Genomic DNA, 21903 nt, shown 5'->3' on the forward strand with positions numbered 1-21903 from the left:
CCGCGAGACTGCGTGCAGCTTTCGACCACGTGGTGGCGTTTTTTTTTTGTCAATGTATCTTTATTACCACTCAGTTGTTAACAAGCGCCAATACACATAGATGAAGCGGCAAAAATGGAGAAGTTTTTAAAAAGAAAAAATGAAGACGAATGTCCTGCCAACCCCCCCACCCAAAAGACAAAGTTTTTACGGAAATACAATCTCGACTTCATTAAATACGGTTTCGTAAATGGAGGAACAGAGGCAGTGCCAAAAGCCCAGTGTGTGGAGTGTGGGCTAATGCTGTCCAACGAAGCCCTCAAGCCCTCAAAACTACAGCGGCATCTAGAGACCAAGCACCCGAATCTCGTGGGAAAGCCGGTGGAATATTTTAAGAGGAAGGAAAGTGGGCTGCAGATGCAGAAAAGGTCTGTCGTGTCACTGACAAGCAACTCTAAATGTGCATTGAAAGCGAGCTACCTCGTAGCCAGACGTGTGGCACAGAGTAAGAAAGCATTCACCATAGCGGAGGAGTTGGTTCTGCCTGCCGCTGTTGATATGTGCCGTGAGATGGTCGGAGAGGCCGCTGCAAAAAAGCTGCTGACCATCCCACTCTCAAACGACACTGTGAGTCACCGTATCGCGGACATGGCATCAGACATACAGCATCAACTTATAGAAAGAATAAAAAGCAGCCCTTTTTTTTCTTTGCAATTAGACGAGTCCACGGATGTCACGAATGCTGCACTGCTGCTTGTTTTTGTTCGCTATCGCTGGGACAGTAGTTTGCACGAAGACATACTGTTTTGTGGAGAGCTACCAACACGAACTACGGCTCAGGAATGTTTCCGCTGCATGGATAACTACTTCACTGAGAACGGCCTGGACTGGCAGAACTGTGTCGGGGTGTGCAGTGACGGTGCAGCATCAATGACTGGCAGGCATCATGGTGTCATTAGACAGATCCTTGATCGTGCACCAGAAGCTAAATGGACACACTGTTTTCTCCACCGTGAAAGCCTTGCAGCAAAAAAGATGTCACCAGACCTCCACCAGGTGATGGATGTAAGTGTGAAAACCATAAACTTTATTAAAAACAATGCTGTGAACTCCAGATGTTTTGCTAAGCTTTGTGAGGACATAGAAGCAGATCATGTCCAACTGCTATATCACAGTGAAGTGAGATGGCTTTCCAGAGGACTGGTCCTCAATCGTTTGTTTGAACTGAGGAATGAGGTCTTCTCTTTTCTCAGTGAGAAAAAATCTAATCTTGTAGATTACTATGCTGACACAATGTTCACAGCAAAACTTGCCTACCTCTGTGACATTTTTTCACTACTGAACCAACTGAACACCTGACTTCAAGGAAGAAACAGCAACATATTTTGTGTTGCAGACAAAGTTGAAGCTTTCAAAAGGAAACTTGATTTGTGGACCAAGAGGGCCCAGGAAAATAGGATGGACATGTTTCCACTTTTGTCTGACATTTTGGAAAACTCCCCTCAGGTGAAGATCAGCGACTCAGTCTCCCAGCACCTCTCACAACTGGCAGAGAAATTTGGTGACTACTTTTCTGAGGATCCCAGAGAGGGAAACATGTGGATTTTGGACCCATTTTCAGTGGATCCCACTGCAAATGATGTTGCTTTGCCCTCACACCTGGAATCCCAGCTTCTGGACGTTTCCACTGACAGCACTTTAAAGCTGCAGTGGGGCAAACTGGACCTGGGCTCATTCTGGGTTGCTGTCTCAAAGGAGTACCCATGTCTTGCACTGAGGGCTGTGAAACTCCTTCTCCCATTCACAACTACGTACCTGTGTGAATCAGGATTCTCCATTGTGGCCACAACTAAGACCAAAGCCCGAAACAGACTCAGAGCAACACTGGAGTCTACTCTGAGAGTGAGCCTTTCTCCCATTCCACCCAGACTGGATCTGATTATGTCTCAGAAGCAGGCCCAAGTGTCTCATTAAGAGGTCAAGATAAAAAGGGAGTTGTATTATTGTTGTTATTGTTGTTCATTGTTGTTATTATTTGTGTCATTGTTCATTTGTCACAGATATAAAGATTATTCTGGTTCTGCCATGCAAAAATGGAGACTGCTGAAGCAATTTTCAAATAGCTTTGCAGATTATAAGGCTATAGTTTCATTTGCACTTTATTTCAATTTCATTTAGTTTATTTATTTAATTTAAAAATAGATTTATATTATTTGAATGCATTTATTTTATCACCCCCTTTTATTGATTGATTGATTATTTATATATATATATATATATATATATTTTTTTTTTATTAATTTAAAGTAAAATCCTAATATTGGTCTTTTTTATTATTATTTAAAAGCCTGACTTGATCCTTGACATTTTTTCTTGTCACAGCTTGATTTGGTCCAGGAATTATCAGCCTGTTCGGTGTCTTGATACAGTATGTGTAGGTTTACATACACATGTTTAATAAAAGTATTTGTGATGATCCCATTTTATCATGTCATTTTATTTGATAAGGTTTTTGCTTGTTAAACAGTTAGTGGATTTGGTTTATTATTGAATACAAATCAAACCGAGAATGAGGTCAATTAAACCTATACAGTGTTAATATTTAATGGGCCCCGGGCCACTTTGTACTATAAAAATTGGGCCTCAAGGTCAAAAAGGTTAAGAACCCCTGGTATAGACCACCATCTGCAAAACCTTTTTTTTTTTGACAAATTACAAATAATGCTTAGAGAATGCAGTTTTGCCAAGGAAATAGTATTAATGGGTGACTTCAATGTTAACTGGGAGGACAAAGCAAGTAATAGGCACTAGAACGGGTATCTAATCAATTTGATCTCACACAATTAATTAAGGGGCCTACTAGAATAACCACATCCTCAAAATCCCAGATTGACCTGATTTTCAGCAACAAACGTGAAAGGGTGACAAAAATCTTCAATATTATCACTGGTCTGTCTGACCACAACCTAACTCTCATAGCCAGAAAGCTCACTAAATCCCGCTTCCATTTGAAACCCAGTACAAAATCTTACCAATTAAGAATACCCAAGAGTGATATTGATGAATTTGACAGGGAAATTAAAAACATTAACTGGAGCCAAATGTTATCAGGTACAGATGTGGATAGCAACACACATGCGGCATCCCCTTATGTCAACAATCCAAAATATATGAAAACGATTCCTCAGGACAAGCGAATCTAAGGCCAAAAATAAACACACCCTCCCATGGATTAATAGTGACATCAGGAAATCAATGAAGGACGGAGAGATAATGCTCTAAAGCACTTTCTTAAATCAAATTTAGTGACTGACAGGCATATATTTGTGTCCTTACGAAACAGAGTTACAAAGGAAATCAGGGCAGCTAAATCCAACTTCTTTGTTAATCTCATTCATGAATCTAAGGGAAATCATAAACAAATCTGGGACTGTCTGCAGAACAGGGAAAAGGCATAAAATAACAAAGCAGCTGGAGATCAGTAACAATGGAACCTTATGTAAGGGGCCAGCAGAAATAGCGGCTACTTTTAATAACCATTTTATTAATTCTGTGAGGCTGACTATTAACAGTCCCCAAATTGGTCAAATACATTCATCACCTATTGATTGTACACAGCCAGTCTTCTCCCTGACAAAGACTTCTGAATCCAAAGTTAATTCTATAATTTCTTCTTTAAACAATTCCAAATCAAAAGACACTTTTGGACTGGATTCTCTGTTTCTAAAGAAACATGCTACCACCCTCACAGGGACAATTACTAAAATAATTAACATCTCTTTTAGGGAGGGAGAAATTCCCAAAAGACTGGAAGTTAGCCATTGTTGTGCCAGTCCACAAATCCGGGGACACAACTGATGCAAACAACTATAGGCCCATTAGTATTTTACCTGTCATGTCTAAGATCTCTGAGAAATGTGTAGCTGAGCAATTGACTTGGCATCTTAACAGTAGTCCTTTCACACTACACCCCATGCAATTCGGCTTCCGAGCCAATCTTTCCACTGAGACCGCAAATTGTTTCCTTGTGGAAAATATTAAATCAAAAATGGACAAAGGAGGCATTGTTGGAGCAATCTTCTTAGATCTTAAGAAAGCTTTTGATACAGTCAATCATCAAGTAGGCTACTCATTCACAAAATGTCTTATTTTAATTTCTCACCCAGTGCAATAGACTGGATGAGCTCCTATCTGCCAGACAGAGTTCAGTGTGTAAGGTTAAGTGGCGAGACATCACCACCCCTGAGGAATGAACTGGGTGTACCCCAGGGATCTATCCTGGGCCCAATTCTATTCAGCCTTTATATAAATGACTTGCCATCAGTGTGCACTGGGTGTGAGGTGCAAATGTATGCTGATGACACTGTCATTTGTGTCCATACAAAAACCAAGGCCCAAGCTGCGGCCAAACTAAATGATGCAATGGTTCATGTAAATCAATGGCTTACTGACTCACAGCTATATCTGAACGTGAAGAAGACATTCTGTATGTTTTTTAGCAAGACCAACACTGTATCACACTGTGAACCCAAGGTCTATGTGTCTGGGGAGGTCATTCAAACAGTTACACATTTTAAATATCTAGGCCTTATCCTTGACACTACTTTATCCTTCAAAAAACAAGTGAGAAAGGTAATGCAAATAACTAAATACAATCTAGCAAACTTTAGATATATAAGGAACTGTTTGACAACACCTGTAGCAAAACTGTATATGACTGCCATGATCCTTCCCCACCTAACATACTGTATGACCAGTTGGACCCAGGCGAATAGCACAACATTAAGGCCTATCCTGTCACTTCACAAACAAGCTCTCAAAGTTTTGGACAGAAAACCTAAGCTATACCACCATTGCAAAAATCCGGTACAAACATAACCTGCTCAGCTGGGGAAATATTTTAAAACACACTGATGCATGTCTCATTTTAAAAATTCTAAACGGCAAGGCAACCCCACCACTCTGCACTTTTATACAGCAGAAAAATTCAAACAGCAGAACAACAAGGTCTGCCCTAAGAGGGGACTGTGTAGTCCCTCTTAGGTCCAGTTCCCTTGGTAAACACTGTTTCTCTGTGAGGGCATCAACACTTTGGAACACAATACCAATACAGAAAAGGAATAACACCTCCTATCATACATTTAACCGCAATCATAAGAATTGGCTTTTAAACAATCAAAAATGTGAACACTTTGAACTGTATCAAGGTATGATGATATTTCATCTGTTTGCATGTTTGTTTGTTCCTCTCTATTGTTCTACTGCTGTTCCTATTTATTGTTGTACTGCTATTTATTTATTGTTGTACTGCTGTTGTCTGCTGTACTCTATTTAATTATGTTTGTATTTCTCTAGTCTTGTTGTGGTCATTTAACATCTTGCCAAGGACAACAGTTGAAAATTAGCCTGCTGGCTAATACTGGCTTATTTACAGCAATGTGGATTAATGTGCACTGTCCTTTAAACAAACAAACAAACAAACAAACAAACAAACAAACAAACAAACAAACAAACAGTAAAACATTTGTTATTTGTATATATAAACACAAAAAGTTAGGCAATTTGTGTTTGGTAGATGATTTCTATGTTGTAACAATGCTTCTTGGCAATATATCTTATACTGTTGAAAAGCCTGTTTTCTTACCTTTCAAATGGTGCCACATTTGTGAGGAACAAGCATTTGTGGGATGAACAGCAGAACTGAGTATGTGACAAATCTCCTCTGCCAATGCCAAACAGCAGCCACTCTCTGGTCTCACACGGCTGCCAGGTGGCCTGCCATGACTGGAAACTCAACATGTGGAGGAACATTATGTTCAGAGCACTGGAACCTCAACATGTGGAGGAACATTATGTTCAGAGCACTGGAACCTCAACATGTGGAGGAACATTATGTTCAGAGCACTGGAACCTCAACATGTGGAGTAACATTATGTTCAGAGCACTGGAACCTCAACATGTGGAGGAACATTATGTTCAGAGCACTGGAACCTCAACATGTGGAGGAACATTATGTTCAGAGCACTGGAACCTCAACATGTGGAGTAACATTATGTTCAGAGCACTGGAACCTCAACATGTGGAGTAACATTATGTTCAGCGATGAGTCCAAATTCTGCCTACAGCACATGGATGGTAGGGTCACAGTGTGGAGAAGACGCAGAGAAGGCTTTGCTCATAGAGTGGCGAAGTCACGCCCTACTACTTCCGGTCCATGGGACCATATTTCGGAAAAATTATGTATTGAAGTCAATGGAGAGAGAAAAACTTATCTTCCGATCCCGTTTAAATTGTGCCAAGAATAACACATGTTGTCAATCTTAAAAAATAATTTCCATGTCAAAAAAGTCACAGTTTGTCGTAAAACTGTTAAAAAAAATACGCAACTAGAAAGACTACAAATCCCAGAGTCGCGTAAGTGATGTCATAACTGATGTCACAATTGTTTTCCTCTGCTAAATATAAGAGATAGCTAAGATAAGATAACTTTAACAAGATGCCTGAGTGCTTAGTACCAGGTTGTTATCATACCAGCAATGGGTCTTGCTCGTTCTTTCGCTTCCTGTCTGATGAAAGGACCAGGAGTGGCTGGATCAAGTTAGCTACCTAGCTAGTAGCTAGCACGTTAGTTAGCATTACAGCCTTAGCCATGTCATTTTTATTAGCCTTAACATGAAGTAACCTCAAGTAACCCAAAATGTTAAACAGAGGCCCGTCCACACAGCAGCTTGCGTTGACGCTTCACCATTAAATTTGAATGGGGTGACGTCATTTTTTGCCGAACTGCATTTTGGGAAGTGACGCGTTGCTGGCGTTGCTGGCTTCAAAAGTTGAGCAATGTTCAACTTTTGGCGCCTCGGCAGAAGCGTCAGACAATGAAATACCGTTTATGCAAATCTGCCAGTACAAGCGCTAGCCAATCAAACCACGTGTATGCTGGGAGAGACTACGCAGGTCATTTTCCTCATATTCCCAAAAATGGAGGAAAAATTCATTATAGCGGTAGTGAATCACCCAGTGCTGTATGATCAGTCTCTGTTCATCTACCGCAGTGGTTCTCAAACTTTTTCTGTCAGGCCCCCCCTTTGGAGAAAAAAAAAAGTTGGGCCTCCCAGACACAAATAGTCAGGCTCCGTAGCGGCGCCAGAGATTTATTTTGGGGGTGCTGTGGGGTAGCTTGACGTTTCATAGAGGGTGCTCAAACATTTAGGGTTTCTCCTTAATGTACCGGTTGCAACAGTGGAATTTTCTACTGCAACACTCCCAACGCAAATACACAGTGTACCCGCGACTGTTAAAATGAAGGCTCGATAATCAGCTCCCGGCATATACAGTGGGGCAAAAAAGTATTTAGTCAGCCACCAATTGTGCAAATAATTTTAATCCTAGGTATGCCTCAACTATGAGAGAGAAAATGAGAAAAAAAATCCAGAAAATCACATTGTCTGATTTTTAAAGAATTTATTTGCAAATTATGGTGAAAAATAAGTATTTGGTCAATAACAAAAGTTCATCTCAATACTTTGTTATTTGTTGGCAATGACAGAGGTCAAACGTTTTCTGTAAGTCTTCACATGGTTTTCACACACTGTTGCTGGTATTTTGGCCCATTCCTCCATGCAGATCTCCTCTAGAGCAGTGATGTTTTGGGGCTGTCGCTGGGCAACACAGACTTTCAACTCCCTCCAAAGATTTTCTATGGGGTTGAGATCTGGAGACTGGCTAGGCCACTCCAGGACCTTGAAATGCTTCTTACGAAGCCACTCCTTCGTTGCCCGGGCGGTGTGTTTGGTATCATTGTCATGCTGAAAGACCCAGCCACGTTTCATCTTCAATGCCCTTGCTGATGGAAGGAGGTTGTCACTCAAAATCTCATGATACATGGCCCCATTCATTCTTTCCTTTACACGGATCAGTCGTCCTGGTCCCTTTGCAGAAAAACAGCCCCAAAGCATGATGTTTCCACCCCCATGTTTCACAGTAGGTATGGTGTTCTTTGGATGCAACTTTCTCCTCCAAACACGTCTAGTTTTTTTAGTTTTTACCAAAAAGTTCTATTTTGGTTTTTATCTGACCATATGGCATTCTCCCAATCCTCTTCTGGATCATCTAAATGCTCTCTAGCAAACTTCAGACGGGCCTGGACTTGTACTGGCTTAAGCAGGGGGACACGTCTGGCACTGCAGGATTTGAGTCCCTGGCGGCTTAGTGTGTTACTGATGGTAGCCTTTGTTACTTTGGTCCCAGCTCTCTGCAGGTCATTGGCTAGGTCCCCCCGTGTGGTTCTGGGATTTTTGCTCACCGTTCTTGCGATCATTTTGACCCCACGGGGTGAGATCTTGCGTGGAGCCCCAGATCGAGGGAGATTATGAGTGGTCTTGTATGTCTTCCATTTTCTAATAATTGCTCCCACAGTTGATTTCTTCACACCAAGCTGCTTACCTATTGCAGATTCAGTCTTCCCAGCCGGGTGCAGGTCTACAATTTTGTTTCTGGTGTCCTTTGACAGCTCTTTGGTCTTGGCCATAGTGGAGTTTGGAGTGTGACTGTTTGAGGTTGTGGACAGGTGTCTTTTATACTGATAACGAGTTCAAACAGGTGCCATTAATACAGTTAACAAGTGGAGGACAGAGGAGGCTCTTAAAGAAGAAGTTACAGGTCTGTGTGAGCCAGAAATCTTGTTTGTTTGTAGGTGACCAAATACTTATTTTCCACCATAATTTGCAAATAAATTCTTTAAAAAATCTGACAATGTGATTTTCTGGATTTTTTTCTGATTTTGTCTCTCATAGTTGATGAAAATTACAGGCCTCTCTCATCTTTTTAAGTGGGAGAACTTGCACAATTGGTGGCTGACTAAATACTTTTTACCCCAATGTAGGTGTAAGCAGGGGTAAAGTGCTATTTTTATAGGTGGTGTGTGGATCTCACAAAGGGGGGTCCGGGGGGATGCACCCCCGGGAAGATTTATTTTTAAATATTGAAGTTAAAAGCATCAATCTGGTGCACTTTGAGAGCAAAATGAAGAGATCTATGGATACCTCTCTCAACACCTATTTGAAACAGAACTGTAAACAGATTTACTTTTTCTTTATGGATATTTTAAAAATCAGCCTTTTAAACTTTATTCTTTTTTTACTGTCATATAGTATTTAGTACCTGTTTTTCATTTATTCTTTTATTTTTTTATAACTATAATGATCATACTTAAACGTGTGACTCGGAAATAATTGTTTACATAAATGGTGACCAAACCGTTTGAGACCTACTGAGATAACACTGAGAGAGTCCTTTAGCTCACTGAGCCTCTCAGTCTTACAGGAGAGGACTCCCCTCCACTTTGTTGTTGAAAAAACTCCTTAAATCCGTTAGAGTAGCTCGCTAGCACCAGAAACAAACAACAACGATCTCTGGTACCGGTGCGCTCTCTCTCTCTCTCTCGCTCGCGCACACAAAATGGCTCGTTCCACACACACACACACACGCACACACACACGCACACACACACACACACACAGAGCCGAGCTTTAATGAAACACAGAGACACAGACGTAATAGTACTGTACTGCATCATATTATTTTCGAATCAATAATTTTTCAATGTATTTATTAATCTTCAGCACCCCCCAGATTTTTTACCTACCCATAGGCTAAATTACTTTGTGATACTTCAGTGACTTCCTGTTAGCTAGAGCGCCAAATTATTTGCTAACAGCAAAGTGAAAAATTGATCGTTTTTTAGTCCTTAAACGTCCATGTGTGGACACTCAATCAAAACCACCTGAAAGCGAGAGGGATTCTGCACATAATAGGCCTCGTGAGTACAAGTAGCTTACTTCTGGGTCTCTGTGTTTCATTCAAGCTCTGCGTGTGTGTGTGTGTGTGTGTGTGTGTGTGTGTGTGTGTTTGTGTGTGTGTGTGGCACGAGCCATTTTGTGCGCGAGCGAGAGAGAAGCTCGCGCACCGGTGGGAATCTACAGGAGATCGTTGTGGTTAGCATCTGGTGCTAACTAGCCAGGCTAACGGATATAAGAAGCTTTTTCAACAACAAGGTGGAAGGAGAACTCTCTCCTGTCAGACTGAGAGTCTCATATAACCTCAGCTCAGGTGAAGTAAAGGACTCTCTCAGTGTTTAGATCAGGGGTGGGGAACCTCCGGGCCGTATACGTATCGAAAGCCAAAAGTGCCATAATAGACAAGTTTACGCGCCATGACACTACACAAATGCACTTCATTTCCGCCGGAAGTCTTTTGCACAGCGTCTGTCGGTGTAAACCGATGTAAACAGTCAGACGGGCACTGGTGTAAACACAGCGATTTCGATGCTAACAGTGATGCTAGCTTGGGAACACGATTCTACTTCTTTGACTGGAGATGGCGTTACTCTCCCCCACCCGAATTCAGTGCAAAACTGGGAGGATAACATGACGACGTGGCCCAGCATAAAACCAAAATAAACTGCCTTATTTAGGTCATGCCCACAGGAGCCAACAGTTGTCTGTTGTTTACATAATGCACAATTTACATGATCTCTTTATGCTGTGCAATATATCATATGTGCCTGTTCTGTTTGAGTGAAAATAAAGTTTGATGTAATTTAATTTCATTATTGCACTGTTATTGTATTATTGCATTTCATATGTTCCTTAGAGTGCTACAATTTCTTTTAACACAGTTCATCATTCATATTAAGCTCATACTTTACATAAATAACACTGAATTAATTAATTGTTGAGAGGAAACTAAAGAAATGGCTTCAACAAGAAAGATCACATGTTTAATCCTAACAGGTATTACAAATTAAAATATAAAAGCAGCCCACACAATTACATCACTATGAAAATATTCATATATAATATTAAAAAATACAATGCATGCAGTATTTGTTGTGTTTATCTGTATTTAATGAACAACATGGCTGGGTGCTGGGTGCTGGTTTGTGGTCGTAGCACTCTATCTAACCACTCGTTCAGGTGCTTTCTCGAGTGATTGCAACCAACTACCGCACACGTAGTTCCCGAACCACTTTTCTTCATGTTGTAATTGTTATATCCTCTTTGTCTCTGCGATATCAGTGCTTTGTCGGCACAACGGAGCTAGCTAGCAAAACAAACCCAGTCCGCCAAAACGGAAGTGCATTGCATCGAAGGGAGGAGTTCAGGATGTAGAGCGGAAACGGCTCAATAACTTGTGTATACGCCCGTATGTTCGTCCGTAGTTTCGGACCAATTTATATGGAAAGCCAAAAGTGCCATAATACGGGGGTGAAAAAACGCGCGAACATACGGGGAGGTCCGTTTTTTCGCGCGAAAAAACGCGCGAACATACGGGGAGGTCCGTTTTTTCGCGTGAAAAAACGGGCCAATATACGGGCGAATGTTCGCGCGGTTTTTTATATGATAATGAGCCCCTCCTTCTGATTTCCTTAGCCAATAAGTTAAAAGTGTCTGTAACCAATCAGTGAAGGGTAAAGCCAGACCAAAACAATCTGTAGATGAAAAGTTCCTGACATGGTGAGGCTGTGCTGTAAATTGTGCATTATTCCAGATTCAGGGGACTAAGTATTAATTTGCCTTTGAATATAATAAATATATCAATCAATATATCAATATAACCTGCCTTCATTGTTTTTTTTAAATAAAATGGCATTACCCTTTTCCTTAAACCTCTGGAGTGTGAAGTGAAGGTATTTTCTCAATTTTTAGATGTCTCCTTAAATCCACTTTTAAATGTACTTCTTATAACATGGCATGGTGTTACATGTCAAAATGTTCAGTAGTCTCTGGTGTTGCTAGAAATGCAAATTCACTCACCTTAGAGCACTGTCTTATGAGAAACCTAGCTTAGAAATCCGATTTTTGGAAAACTTCAAAACTGTTGTGAAACACATATGTACTCATGTCATCCATTTTTTTTGGTGTTTCAGATTTTGTTCACCAAAGTCTTTGGTTCACAAAAGTAGTGAAATATATCAATTACACTATAAGCCTATATAAAAGTGTTGTTCATGTCTAAAATGAAAATGTGTAAATTATAATTTAGAGTAAAATATTTCCATCCCTCTACTTTCACCACAGAAAAGTTACATCAGGACTGAATAATGACTTCATATTCCATACCAAGGTTTATGTGATGTGTACAAATACAAATTCAGCATTTCAACTTTATTTTTCAACCAACTATTTATGTTAACATATGAAACTGTAAAATCTCAATATTTCCAATATCAGAACTTTTTCAACCAACTATTCATTATAAATGTAAAGACAGGGGGTCTTTGTCCATGGTCTTTGTCTGTCTTCCAAGACAGTGGGTCTGGCTGCTGTGTAGGTGGGGCTGATGGTGCATGGCCTGCTGGTGGCTGTGTCGGAGGGAGGTAGGTGGGATTGTCCCGGGTTGATGCTGGGATTGTCCCGGGTTGATGCTGGTGGCTGGATGGGAGGTACGTGTGCTAGGCGAGACTTCTTTGCTGGCTGGGTTGATCGTGATGGCTGTGGTGGAGACCTTTGTATCGAGGTGTATCTTAATCTTGTGGCAGGCACAGATGGAGGTGGAGGCCGCTGTAGGGATGCTGGTCCTCTGGTCCTCGGGTCCTTGGTGGTGATGGCTGTGGTGGACGCCTTTGTACCGAGGTGTATCTTAATCTTGTGGCAGGCACAGATGGAGGTGGAGGCCGCTGTAGGGATGCTGGTCCTCTGGTCATTGGTGGTGATGGCTGTGGTGGAGGTCTTTGAGCCACAGTAGATTTTGACCTGGGGGCCGGCACAGATGAAGGTTCTGGCTGCTGGATAAACGCCACCTCTGGGCCACTAGGCCCAGGCAGCTGTGAAATCTGAAGGAAAAAAAACATACCTTTACATTTAGCAAATCAAAATAACTGTATGACGTATTTTTCTCTAATCAAAAATGGAAATAAATCCACATGCCATATTATGACTTTTATGAAGGATTAAAGCCTTCTTCATTTCCAGTATATAATACAGTGATAACACACACAACCCGGTTGACTGTACTCACTTTAACCTGGCTCTGTTGTCCACTGATAGGCATAGTGCTGTGTACCTGGACTCACATTCAGGTTCAGGTCCGGACTCAAGTCCAGAGGTTCAGGTTCAGGTCCGGACTTATAAGTCCGGACTTGGGTCAAGTTGTGTGAGTAACTAAAGTGAACTTATTGTGAGCTAATTATCAATTGAAAATAAACTCATAATCAACTCAAATTCAAACTCGTCAGGTTTATTGTGCCCCCTTCCAACTTGTGTCTACACCATGTATTTTCTATAACTCTACATGTGTTACTAACTACACAACACAACTACATACATAGTGATGTACATACAAGACTCAATCTGCAAGAGTACAAGTCTATGTGTTCTTGTTCAAGAACAACAGCATATTGACATTGTTTGGGTGAAGTGTTGCTCTTTCGGCAGACACTATATCACCATACATGCAAAGGATTTAGCTTAGCTACACTACCAAATATGGCAACCAGCATCCCACGCTGTCAGTGTCCACTATGTCTAAGCCAGCTTCCCTTGACGTCACACAGATCTCGCGAGCAGTTGCGATATTTTGCGAGACTTCGTGAGTTCAGTAATGGCCGCCATATCAGAAGCCAAAACAATGTTTTTCGTCTTTTCTCAGCGCAAATTTCTCGATCTATGGAAGGTTTTAGATGGTTTAGAACAAAAAGGAGAATATACGTAAGTACCGGTTCCCGACGTTCCGGTTTTAACCGGACTTGAACCGAAACTTTTTACAAGTCCAGTACCGGTTCGGCGTACCGGTACGCAGCACATCATAGGCACAATATTAGCATAGCATTAGCGCGCTATTAGAATTTCAATAATATGAACAATTATGAACTCAGACCAGCATTTCACATATTTATACAAGCAGAATACACTTGAAATGTAAGCCAAACTACTGCACGGGAGTCATACACCTAGTAACATAGAAGAACAAAGAAGCTAGCGGACGCCATTAGCCACTGTAGTGGAGCCGAACTAGCTGACAGAATGACATTAAACTACACATAAAGAACAGTTTCAAAAACACTTCTTAGATCGAAATATGACATAATCTTTGTACACACTACTAACCTGTTGAACAGGAGAAATGAATGAAGCAGAGGGAACGTTGTTGCCGTTCCAGCCAGAATGCCAAGTCTGCGGCAGACACATAATAACAACACTTACTTTACGGCATGCGCTCAGCAACACATTCCCTTTTACGGCATGCCCACTGAGGCCTTTCCGTGTCCTATACTGCCCTCTGCTGTTTGTAATGATATACAATATTTAACATAAACATGCCTTCGAGAGTATAACTTAATTTATACAAGACAATATACATTGAAAATGTGCCCACATATTTATGCGGTTATCTGAATCATATTTTCTACCCCTTATATTCGAAAATATATGATTAAATATCTAAAATATGCGCACTTCGACGCTGCGTGGGTGGACTCCAGTTATATCTTTCAAACTAAATCTATCCACTATCTGCTTGTAGACTAACGGTCAAAGGGTCTAATATCCGGGAGGGCCGGGCTCGAGTCTCGGAAAGGAAACGTTTTTTTGTGTTATCTCTTTTCATTCACTTACAATCTTTGTATAAATGCAAAGTATTCCAAGGTCTGCTTCACCTTAATTGTCCCAACTGCTTGGCAACAGCTGTCTGTTCTCCAGTTGTTTAAGGTGGTAGCCTGTCGCCTGCGTTCATGTTTCAAATAAATGGGAATTGATCAGCCTCAGATGTATTAATTTATAAAAAAAAAAAAATGTAATTCGAATGTTTCTCTTCAGTGCAATTGCAATTGCACATTGCATCATTTTTGTGTTCTTTGTTCTGTTTTAGAAAGGAAGGATTGTTTACTTTTTTCGTTGTCTACAAAACCGGAAAAACAACATAATTGTGCTTTTCCAGACACTGAAGAAAGAAAAATACCATGAATTTTCGGTATCAGGGCTGTTAGGGAAAAGATCAGGCAATATATCTTGAGAGAAAACTTATCTTTTGATCCCGTTTGAATTGTGCCACGAATTACACTTATGATGTTTGTCATCTTAAACAATCACTTCCATGTCAAAAAACTCAGTTTGTCGTAAAACTGTTGAAATATAAGACTATGAAAAATACGCAACTAGAAATAAGTGAAATGTGCCAACGTGACGGCCGTCTTGGTGTGTGGTGCGCGACGGGAGATGTAGGTCATTGACTGGTTTCAGGCAAAAAAAAAGTGTTACTTCACAGTTTTACGACACATTTAAATTTTTTTGACTTGCAAAATTATCTTTTAAATTGACAAAAATCATATGTGTAATTTGTGGTTCAATTCAAACGGGATCGAAAGATAATCTTTCTCTCTCCATTTACTTCAATACATACCTTTTCCGAAATAAGGTCCCATGGAGCTCAACCGGAAAGGGAGGGACTTCGCCTCTCTATAAGCATGCAGCAGCAGTAGCAGCAGCCGGAAAAATGTCCACGAGAAACTTCATCTTGCGTTGCAAAAGGACAATAAATGACTGCACAAGACTTCTCCAAACAGATGATGCCGGTCATGCCGTGTTACAATCCACAGTAACGAGGTAAGGGCCAAGCCTATTGCTACTGTTAGAAATTAAAATCAATGTTTTAATGGGGAAATGTAGTTTAAACATGCCGTCAGTTTTAATGCTCTTTTATACTGAAAAACCAGAAATTCTTGTGCACAAGCAGTTAAGCTTTTATTCTGAAAATCCTTCATTTCCGGTTAGCATTTAGCATGTGGCTAATATACGATTTCCTGAAGAGGTGAATTTAGTAGCGAAATGAGAGAGTGGTGCAAACCGAAGCCTACTGACTTAACACTACAACTATAGATGTCGAGATACTACCATGCTGAATATTAAATGAAGGTACAGTTTATTTGAATACATTATTTACAGACGAGAGTAGCATGTGACAACATCCGGAATGACCGGAAACCAAACGAGCCGAGAAGTATTGTTTAGAGTATTGATTACAGCGTTTAGAATGTGTTAAATGAAGAGTGATGAAAGAGAATATGAGGAGAAACTGCGTGTTAAGCATATATTGAATGTGAAAAGAACCTATCCTCTGTTTAAATGCAATAACGGACATTAGAGACGAGGCGAGCCGGCTGGCGGGGAGGAGCCAGCAGACGATATATAAACAGCACCGGAGGAGAGATCCGGGCTCTTCTCTTCCCTATCGAGGAGAGCCAGATCACAGCTGTTTGTCTGACTGAACAATATTCTGTCTGTAACACTACCGCGCCTCTTTTAATTAAAGTACCCAATTGAACTTTCACAGAGACTCCATTTAGTCTCCTATTTTAAAGCTTCTCTCCTGGTCGGGAGAATAACGTACACAGTTAACACTACTACCAACACAAAGGAATGTAGTTTGTTTTTGCATGTAACCTAAACTGAGGTTGTGTGAGATCTTTCACACTTACAAATTCTGTCTTCTCCCCTATTTCACCAAACCGTTTACTGGCAGGTTAGAAACCATGGAAAGGAGCCTCGAGTGGTCACGGGGCAGGCTAATTAACGTCCCTACAGCTGATCTTTTACTTCAGGACCTTCGGGAATATATACTTGAAGTCCGGAGATCTTGGCCTACCACACCCGCACAACAAGGTAGGTCGATGTGATAATTGTTCACTTTAGCATAGGCTTTCGTTGATAAACCAGTGCTAGTATTGTTGAGTACTAAGTGTCCAACAGGCCAATACATTTTAAAGTAATTATTTGTTTTAAATATGGGTAATACCAATATAAACACCTTTTTTAATCTGTAGTTGCCAGCTATTAATTACAACATTCTGGTGAGACGCTCTGAGTCTCGAGTTGTCCACTTAAAACTGTACTCCAAATTCCACCTTTATATCCTGCCACAGTAGAGGAGACGCTATTCCCCCTCCCCCGTCGAGGGCAGTCTGGCCATCTGTAGTACACCACGTATCATCAAACGTGTGAATGAGGACATTGAAAGGGGGCCAGAGGGGGAGTCTCTGTCTTCAGGGTTGGAAGACACAGACTGCAACTATGTATCTCTATGCCCATACACATTTATGCTTTTGTTCTTACTGTATACTACAACTATAGTGTATTGCATGTCCACTGGTTTAATGCCAAACTGCGTTTCATTTTTTTTAAAAGTATCTTTAGGCTGGGCAATGACAATAAAATAGACGCATTGTGTGCGTTTCTGGCACAACGGCATAAATGCGTTGCTTTTACAACAATGACAATAAATGTAATCTAATGTTTTGCTGTTGTTGCAGGTCATTCTGGCTACCACGCCCCACTCATTTTGTTGGGTGGTCGAGGTCCCCCACAATTCAGCATTTCCAGAGAGCAAATCTCTTTTTTGAGGAGCTGTGGTTTTACAGCAACAAAGATGGCACAGATATTAAAAGTATCTCTGCGCACAGTGAGACGGCGATTGAGGTATGTAGCAATGTCTTCAACATTGGAAGTGCCATCTTGTCTCAATTTATTGTAAACATCCCAAGGAGGGGTTGTAGCCATGTTACACTATGCATGTTGTAAAGTAAATCTGAATACCGTAGGTCTCATATATTTAAAACATGTTTATTTTTCAGGCAGTTCCACATGCTGCGCTCTGGGACATACTCCACCATCTCAGATGCTACACTAGACGACCTCATCAAGGAGATAGTGGCTGGGAATAACCAGATTGGCCCTGAATCTGTCAGGGCACAGCTGCAGGCCCAGCAGATGTGGATACAGAGACGCAGAGTGCGGGACAGCATGAGGCGGATAGACCCAGAAGCAGCTTCACTGGACATGTCCTCTCAAGCTGCAGAAGACAACTCCAAAACAGTGGAGGATCTGCAGAAGCAACTGCAGGAGTTAAGAGTCCAGCGAGAGTTTTGCTAACAGAGGTTTGCTGGCTCCGACGACAACATCCGATTCTATACAAGGTAATGTTTTGGCTAAATTCTATCCAAGTTTTTGAGATGGGTTAGCTTATAAAGAATCCTGTTTACCTGCCGTGTAACCGCTGACTATATGCATGCAGTGTTGGAATAAGTACTCAACTTAACTGAAGTATAAGTACAAATACTATGGTTTTAAAATACTCCTGAACTGAACATGTAGAATCATAAATCCTGTGTTTTCATATATAAAAAGTAACTAGAAACTATGAAGGTTAACTAAATGTGGTGGAGTAAAACATATTAATACTAACAACATACTGAGAATATTTTACTACAAGTGGAAATCTTCAAAACCTTACCAAAGTAAAAGTATGTCAATATCCACTGCGTTTCCCCCAGTTGCACACGTAAGAATGAAGACTAAACGTAGTCATTGTGTGTAAAATGTTCCCTGTATGTTTTAGATTATTATTACTGCTGCTAATGTAGTTGCTACATTTTACTGCTGTAGATTACTATACCTGCACCTAGTGCCTTCTTACTCAGTCTATTTGAATTTTAATGTATTATAGCAAACAAGAGGAAAGCATTAGCCCATGTGTTACAGTTAACACGATTGTATTTACTGTCAATTAATGACTGACATGTGTCTTTTGTGTACAGATTCCCGAGCTATAACCACCTGATGGCCTTCTGGTTTTTAATTGAGCCTTCAATTCATTAAATGGTTTGTGTTACTAGAGCGATATCAACTGCCAAGAGTAATGAAGAAGTGGTTACACACGCACGTCCATCAACGGTAGGTTACGTTTCTTTTAACACACAATCTAAACACAAACTGAAGGGAAAATGTCTCTCTGACATTTCATTGCTTTTGTGTAGGCTAAAAGGCTAAAGTACTCAATCCTTTTTGAATACATCAGAGAACTAAAACAACTTAATGTTTTTCCCATAGTGTGCTACACTCATGACATTAATATAGTAACCTTTTTTTGTTTTTATCTTCCAGAGACAGCTGCTTCAGCCAATTGACGAGTTCTTCCTTTTTCTATGCTTCCTGTCGGTGGGTTTGAAAGAGAGGGACCTTGCAAACCGCTTCAACGTACACCAGTCCTCTGTGAGCCGCATCATTGCAACATGGACAAGTTTTCTTACAACTTTATTGGGGTCACAGTGCATCTGGCTTACACCTGCAGAAGTTCAAGCCCACCTCCCAGAGGCATTCAAAGATTTCCCAGACACACAGGTGATCCTGGATTGCACAGAGCTGAGGTGTCAAACACCATCCTCACTCCTCCTCCAAAGTGAAATGTATTCTACATAGAAATCTCACTGCACCATGAAAGCCCTGGTTGGCATAGCCCCACATGGTGCAGTGACATTTGTTTCCAGTCTGTATGGTGGTTCTGTCAGCGACAAGGAGATTTTCAAACAATCTGGAATAGCTGCGTTGTTGACTGAAAGCAGTGATAGCAGTGATGGTAGATAAGAGCTTCCTGATCAGCGATTGCTGCAAATGCAAGGTGTACTGCCCACCTTTTCTGTCAAAGCAGAAGCAAATGCCAGCCTATGAGGTGAGGGAGACACAGGCCATTGCCAGACTGAGGGTTCATGTAGAGCGTGTCATTAGGAGGATAAAAGAGAACAAACTTTTTGATGGTGAATCCCACATAGGTATTGTTTGTATTCTTATCGATAGTCATGAACTTTCTCTTGTGACAAAATAGACTCTCCGTTAGTAAACGTTTACTCTGTGTAAAAGTGATTTCTGTGTGTAAAAGTGAGGTAACATGTGTAGATGAATAACATCAACTTGTATTCGTCCCACACATACACACCTATAGATGTAGTTATATTTGTGTCTGTGACTTTATATTGAATGGGAAATAACTGGAAAATACCTGTGTAAGAGAGAGACTCCTGTCCCGCCTCTCCATTTTATTTTTAGTTGTGCATTGTTATTTGTGCTTTAGAAACATTCCACTTGAACTTTATTTGAATGAACTTAGTAGTAATTATTGTCCTATATTTCTTTCAGATTTCACAGCTGCCTGGGCCTAGGAGAAAGAACCTCCATCTGTGCCTGCACCAAGGTCAAGATCTACCGTTGCTCAAGGGCCTTCACCAGAGCCATCACCACCGAGGACCAAAGGACCAGCATCACTACAGCGGCCTCCATCTGTCCCTGCCACAAGATCAAGATACACCTCGGTACAAAGGCCTCCACCACAGCCATCGCGATCAACCCAGCCAGCAAAGAAGTCTCGCCTAGCAGACGTACCTCCAATCCAGCCACCAGCATCAACCCGGGACAATCCCACCTACCTCCCTCCGACACAGCCACCAGCAGGCCATGCACCATCAGCCCCACCTACACAGCAGCCAGACCCACTGTCTTGGAAGACAGACAAAGACCATGGACAAAGACCCCCTGTCTTTACATTTATAATGAATAGTTGGTTGAAAAAGTTCTGATATTGGAAATATTGAGATTTTACAGTTTCATATGTTAACATAAATAGTTGGTTGAAAAATAAAGTTGAAATGCTGAATTTGTATTTGTACACATCACATAAACCTTGGTATGGAATATGAAGTCATTATTCAGTCCTGATGTAACTTTTCTGTGGTGAAAGTAGAGGGATGGAAATATTTTACTCTAAATTATAATTTACACATTTTCATTTTAGACATGAACAACACTTTTATATAGGCTTATAGTGTAATTGATATATTTCACTACTTTTGTGAACCAAAGACTTTGGTGAACAAAATCTGAAACACCAAAAAAAATGGATGACATGAGTACATATGTGTTTCACAACAGTTTTGAAGTTTTCCAAAAATCGGATTTCTAAGCTAGGTTTCTCATAAGACAGTGCTCTAAGGTGAGTGAATTTGCATTTCTAGCAACACCAGAGACTACTGAACATTTTGACATGTAACACCATGCCATGTTATAAGAAGTACATTTAAAAGTGGATTTAAGGAGACATCTAAAAATTGAGAAAATACCTTCACTTCACACTCCAGAGGTTTAAGGAAAAGGGTAATGCCATTTTATTTAAAAAAAACAATGAAGGCAGGTTATATTGATATATTGATTGATATATTTATTATATTCAAAGGCAAATTAATACTTAGTCCCCTGAATCTGGAATAATGCACAATTTACAGCACAGCCTCACCATGTCAGGAACTTTTCATCTACAGATTGTTTTGGTCTGGCTTTACCCTTCACTGATTGGTTACAGACACTTTTAACTTATTGGCTAAGGAAATCAGAAGGAGGGGCTCATTATCATATAAAAAACCGCGCGAACATTCGCCCGTATATTGGCCCGTTTTTTCACGCGAAAAAACGGACCTCCCCGTATGTTCGCGCGTTTTTTCGCGCGAAAAAACGGACCTCCCCGTATGTTCGCGCGTTTTTTCACCCCCGTATTATGGCACTTTTGGCTTTCCATAAATTTACAGGGAGGCCCGTAAGTTGGTGCGAAACTACGGACGAACATACGGGCGTATTTTCGCGCGGTTTTTCATATGATAATAAGCCCCTCCTGATTTCCATAGCCAATGAGTTCAAAGTTTCTGTAACGAATCAGTGAAGAGTAAAGCCAGACCAAAGCAATATGTAGAGGAAAAGTTCCTGACATTGTGAGGCTGTAAATTGTACGTTATTCCAGATGCATGGGACTATGTATTAATTTCCCTTTCAATATAATAAATATATCAATCAATATATCCTGCCTTCATTGTCTTTTAAAAATAAAATCGCCATACCTTATCTTACTGAAGTGAAGGGTATTTATGTCTCCTTAAATCACCTTTTAAATGTACTTCTTATAACATGGTGTTGCATATCAAAAATGTTCAATCTCTGGTCTTGCTAGAAGTGCAAAGTCACTCCTCACCTTAGAGCACTGTCTTATGAAATACTTAGCTTAGAAATCAGATTTTTGGAAAACTTAAAAACTCTTGTGAAAACACAGATGTACTAT

The 21903-nt window shown here is 40.7% G+C and overlaps 1 protein-coding gene and 2 long non-coding RNA genes across 10 annotated transcripts; 1 reads left to right on the top strand and 2 right to left on the bottom strand.

The window, feature by feature from the left end:
• Window positions 1-12128: 12128 nt before the first annotated feature.
• Window positions 12129-13117, bottom strand: LOC307014896. The gene is made up of 2 exons (XR_013801346.1): window positions 12997-13117; window positions 12129-12811 (listed from the first exon to the last, which is right to left on the bottom strand). It is a non-coding gene; the product is annotated as an uncharacterized lncRNA (long non-coding RNA).
• A 346-nt stretch (window positions 13118-13463) lies between these two features.
• On the top strand, window positions 13464-20492 carry LOC307014861 (uncharacterized protein; the record flags this gene model as incomplete). Of its 8 annotated transcripts, none has more annotated exons than XM_079643071.1 (8): window positions 13464-13685; window positions 15391-15578; window positions 16495-16634; window positions 17282-17447; window positions 17603-17944; window positions 18566-18701; window positions 18912-19019; window positions 19941-20080. In XM_079643071.1, 5 exons carry the CDS (start codon window positions 13464-13466, stop codon window positions 17898-17900), a joined length of 1014 nt encoding a protein of 337 aa, XP_079499197.1. In that variant the 3' UTR covers window positions 17901-17944; window positions 18566-18701; window positions 18912-19019; window positions 19941-20080. The 8 variants fall into 8 exon arrangements, with proteins under 8 accessions (XP_079499197.1, XP_079499199.1, XP_079499195.1 ...); XM_079643073.1 differs by having other exon boundaries at window positions 18912-18965; window positions 19941-20079; XM_079643069.1 differs by having other exon boundaries at window positions 18912-19148; window positions 19941-20078.
• Window positions 20493-20989: 497 nt separating this feature from the next.
• On the bottom strand, window positions 20990-21368 carry LOC307014900. Its single transcript, XR_013801347.1, has 2 exons — window positions 21312-21368; window positions 20990-21269 (listed from the first exon to the last, which is right to left on the bottom strand). It is a non-coding gene; the product is annotated as an uncharacterized lncRNA (long non-coding RNA).
• Between the last annotated feature and the right edge of the window lie 535 nt (window positions 21369-21903).

The sequence above is a fragment of the Notothenia rossii genome (assembly GCF_949606895.1).
Source record: "Notothenia rossii genome assembly, chromosome: 1".
Taxonomy (NCBI): Eukaryota; Metazoa; Chordata; class Actinopteri; order Perciformes; family Nototheniidae; genus Notothenia; species Notothenia rossii.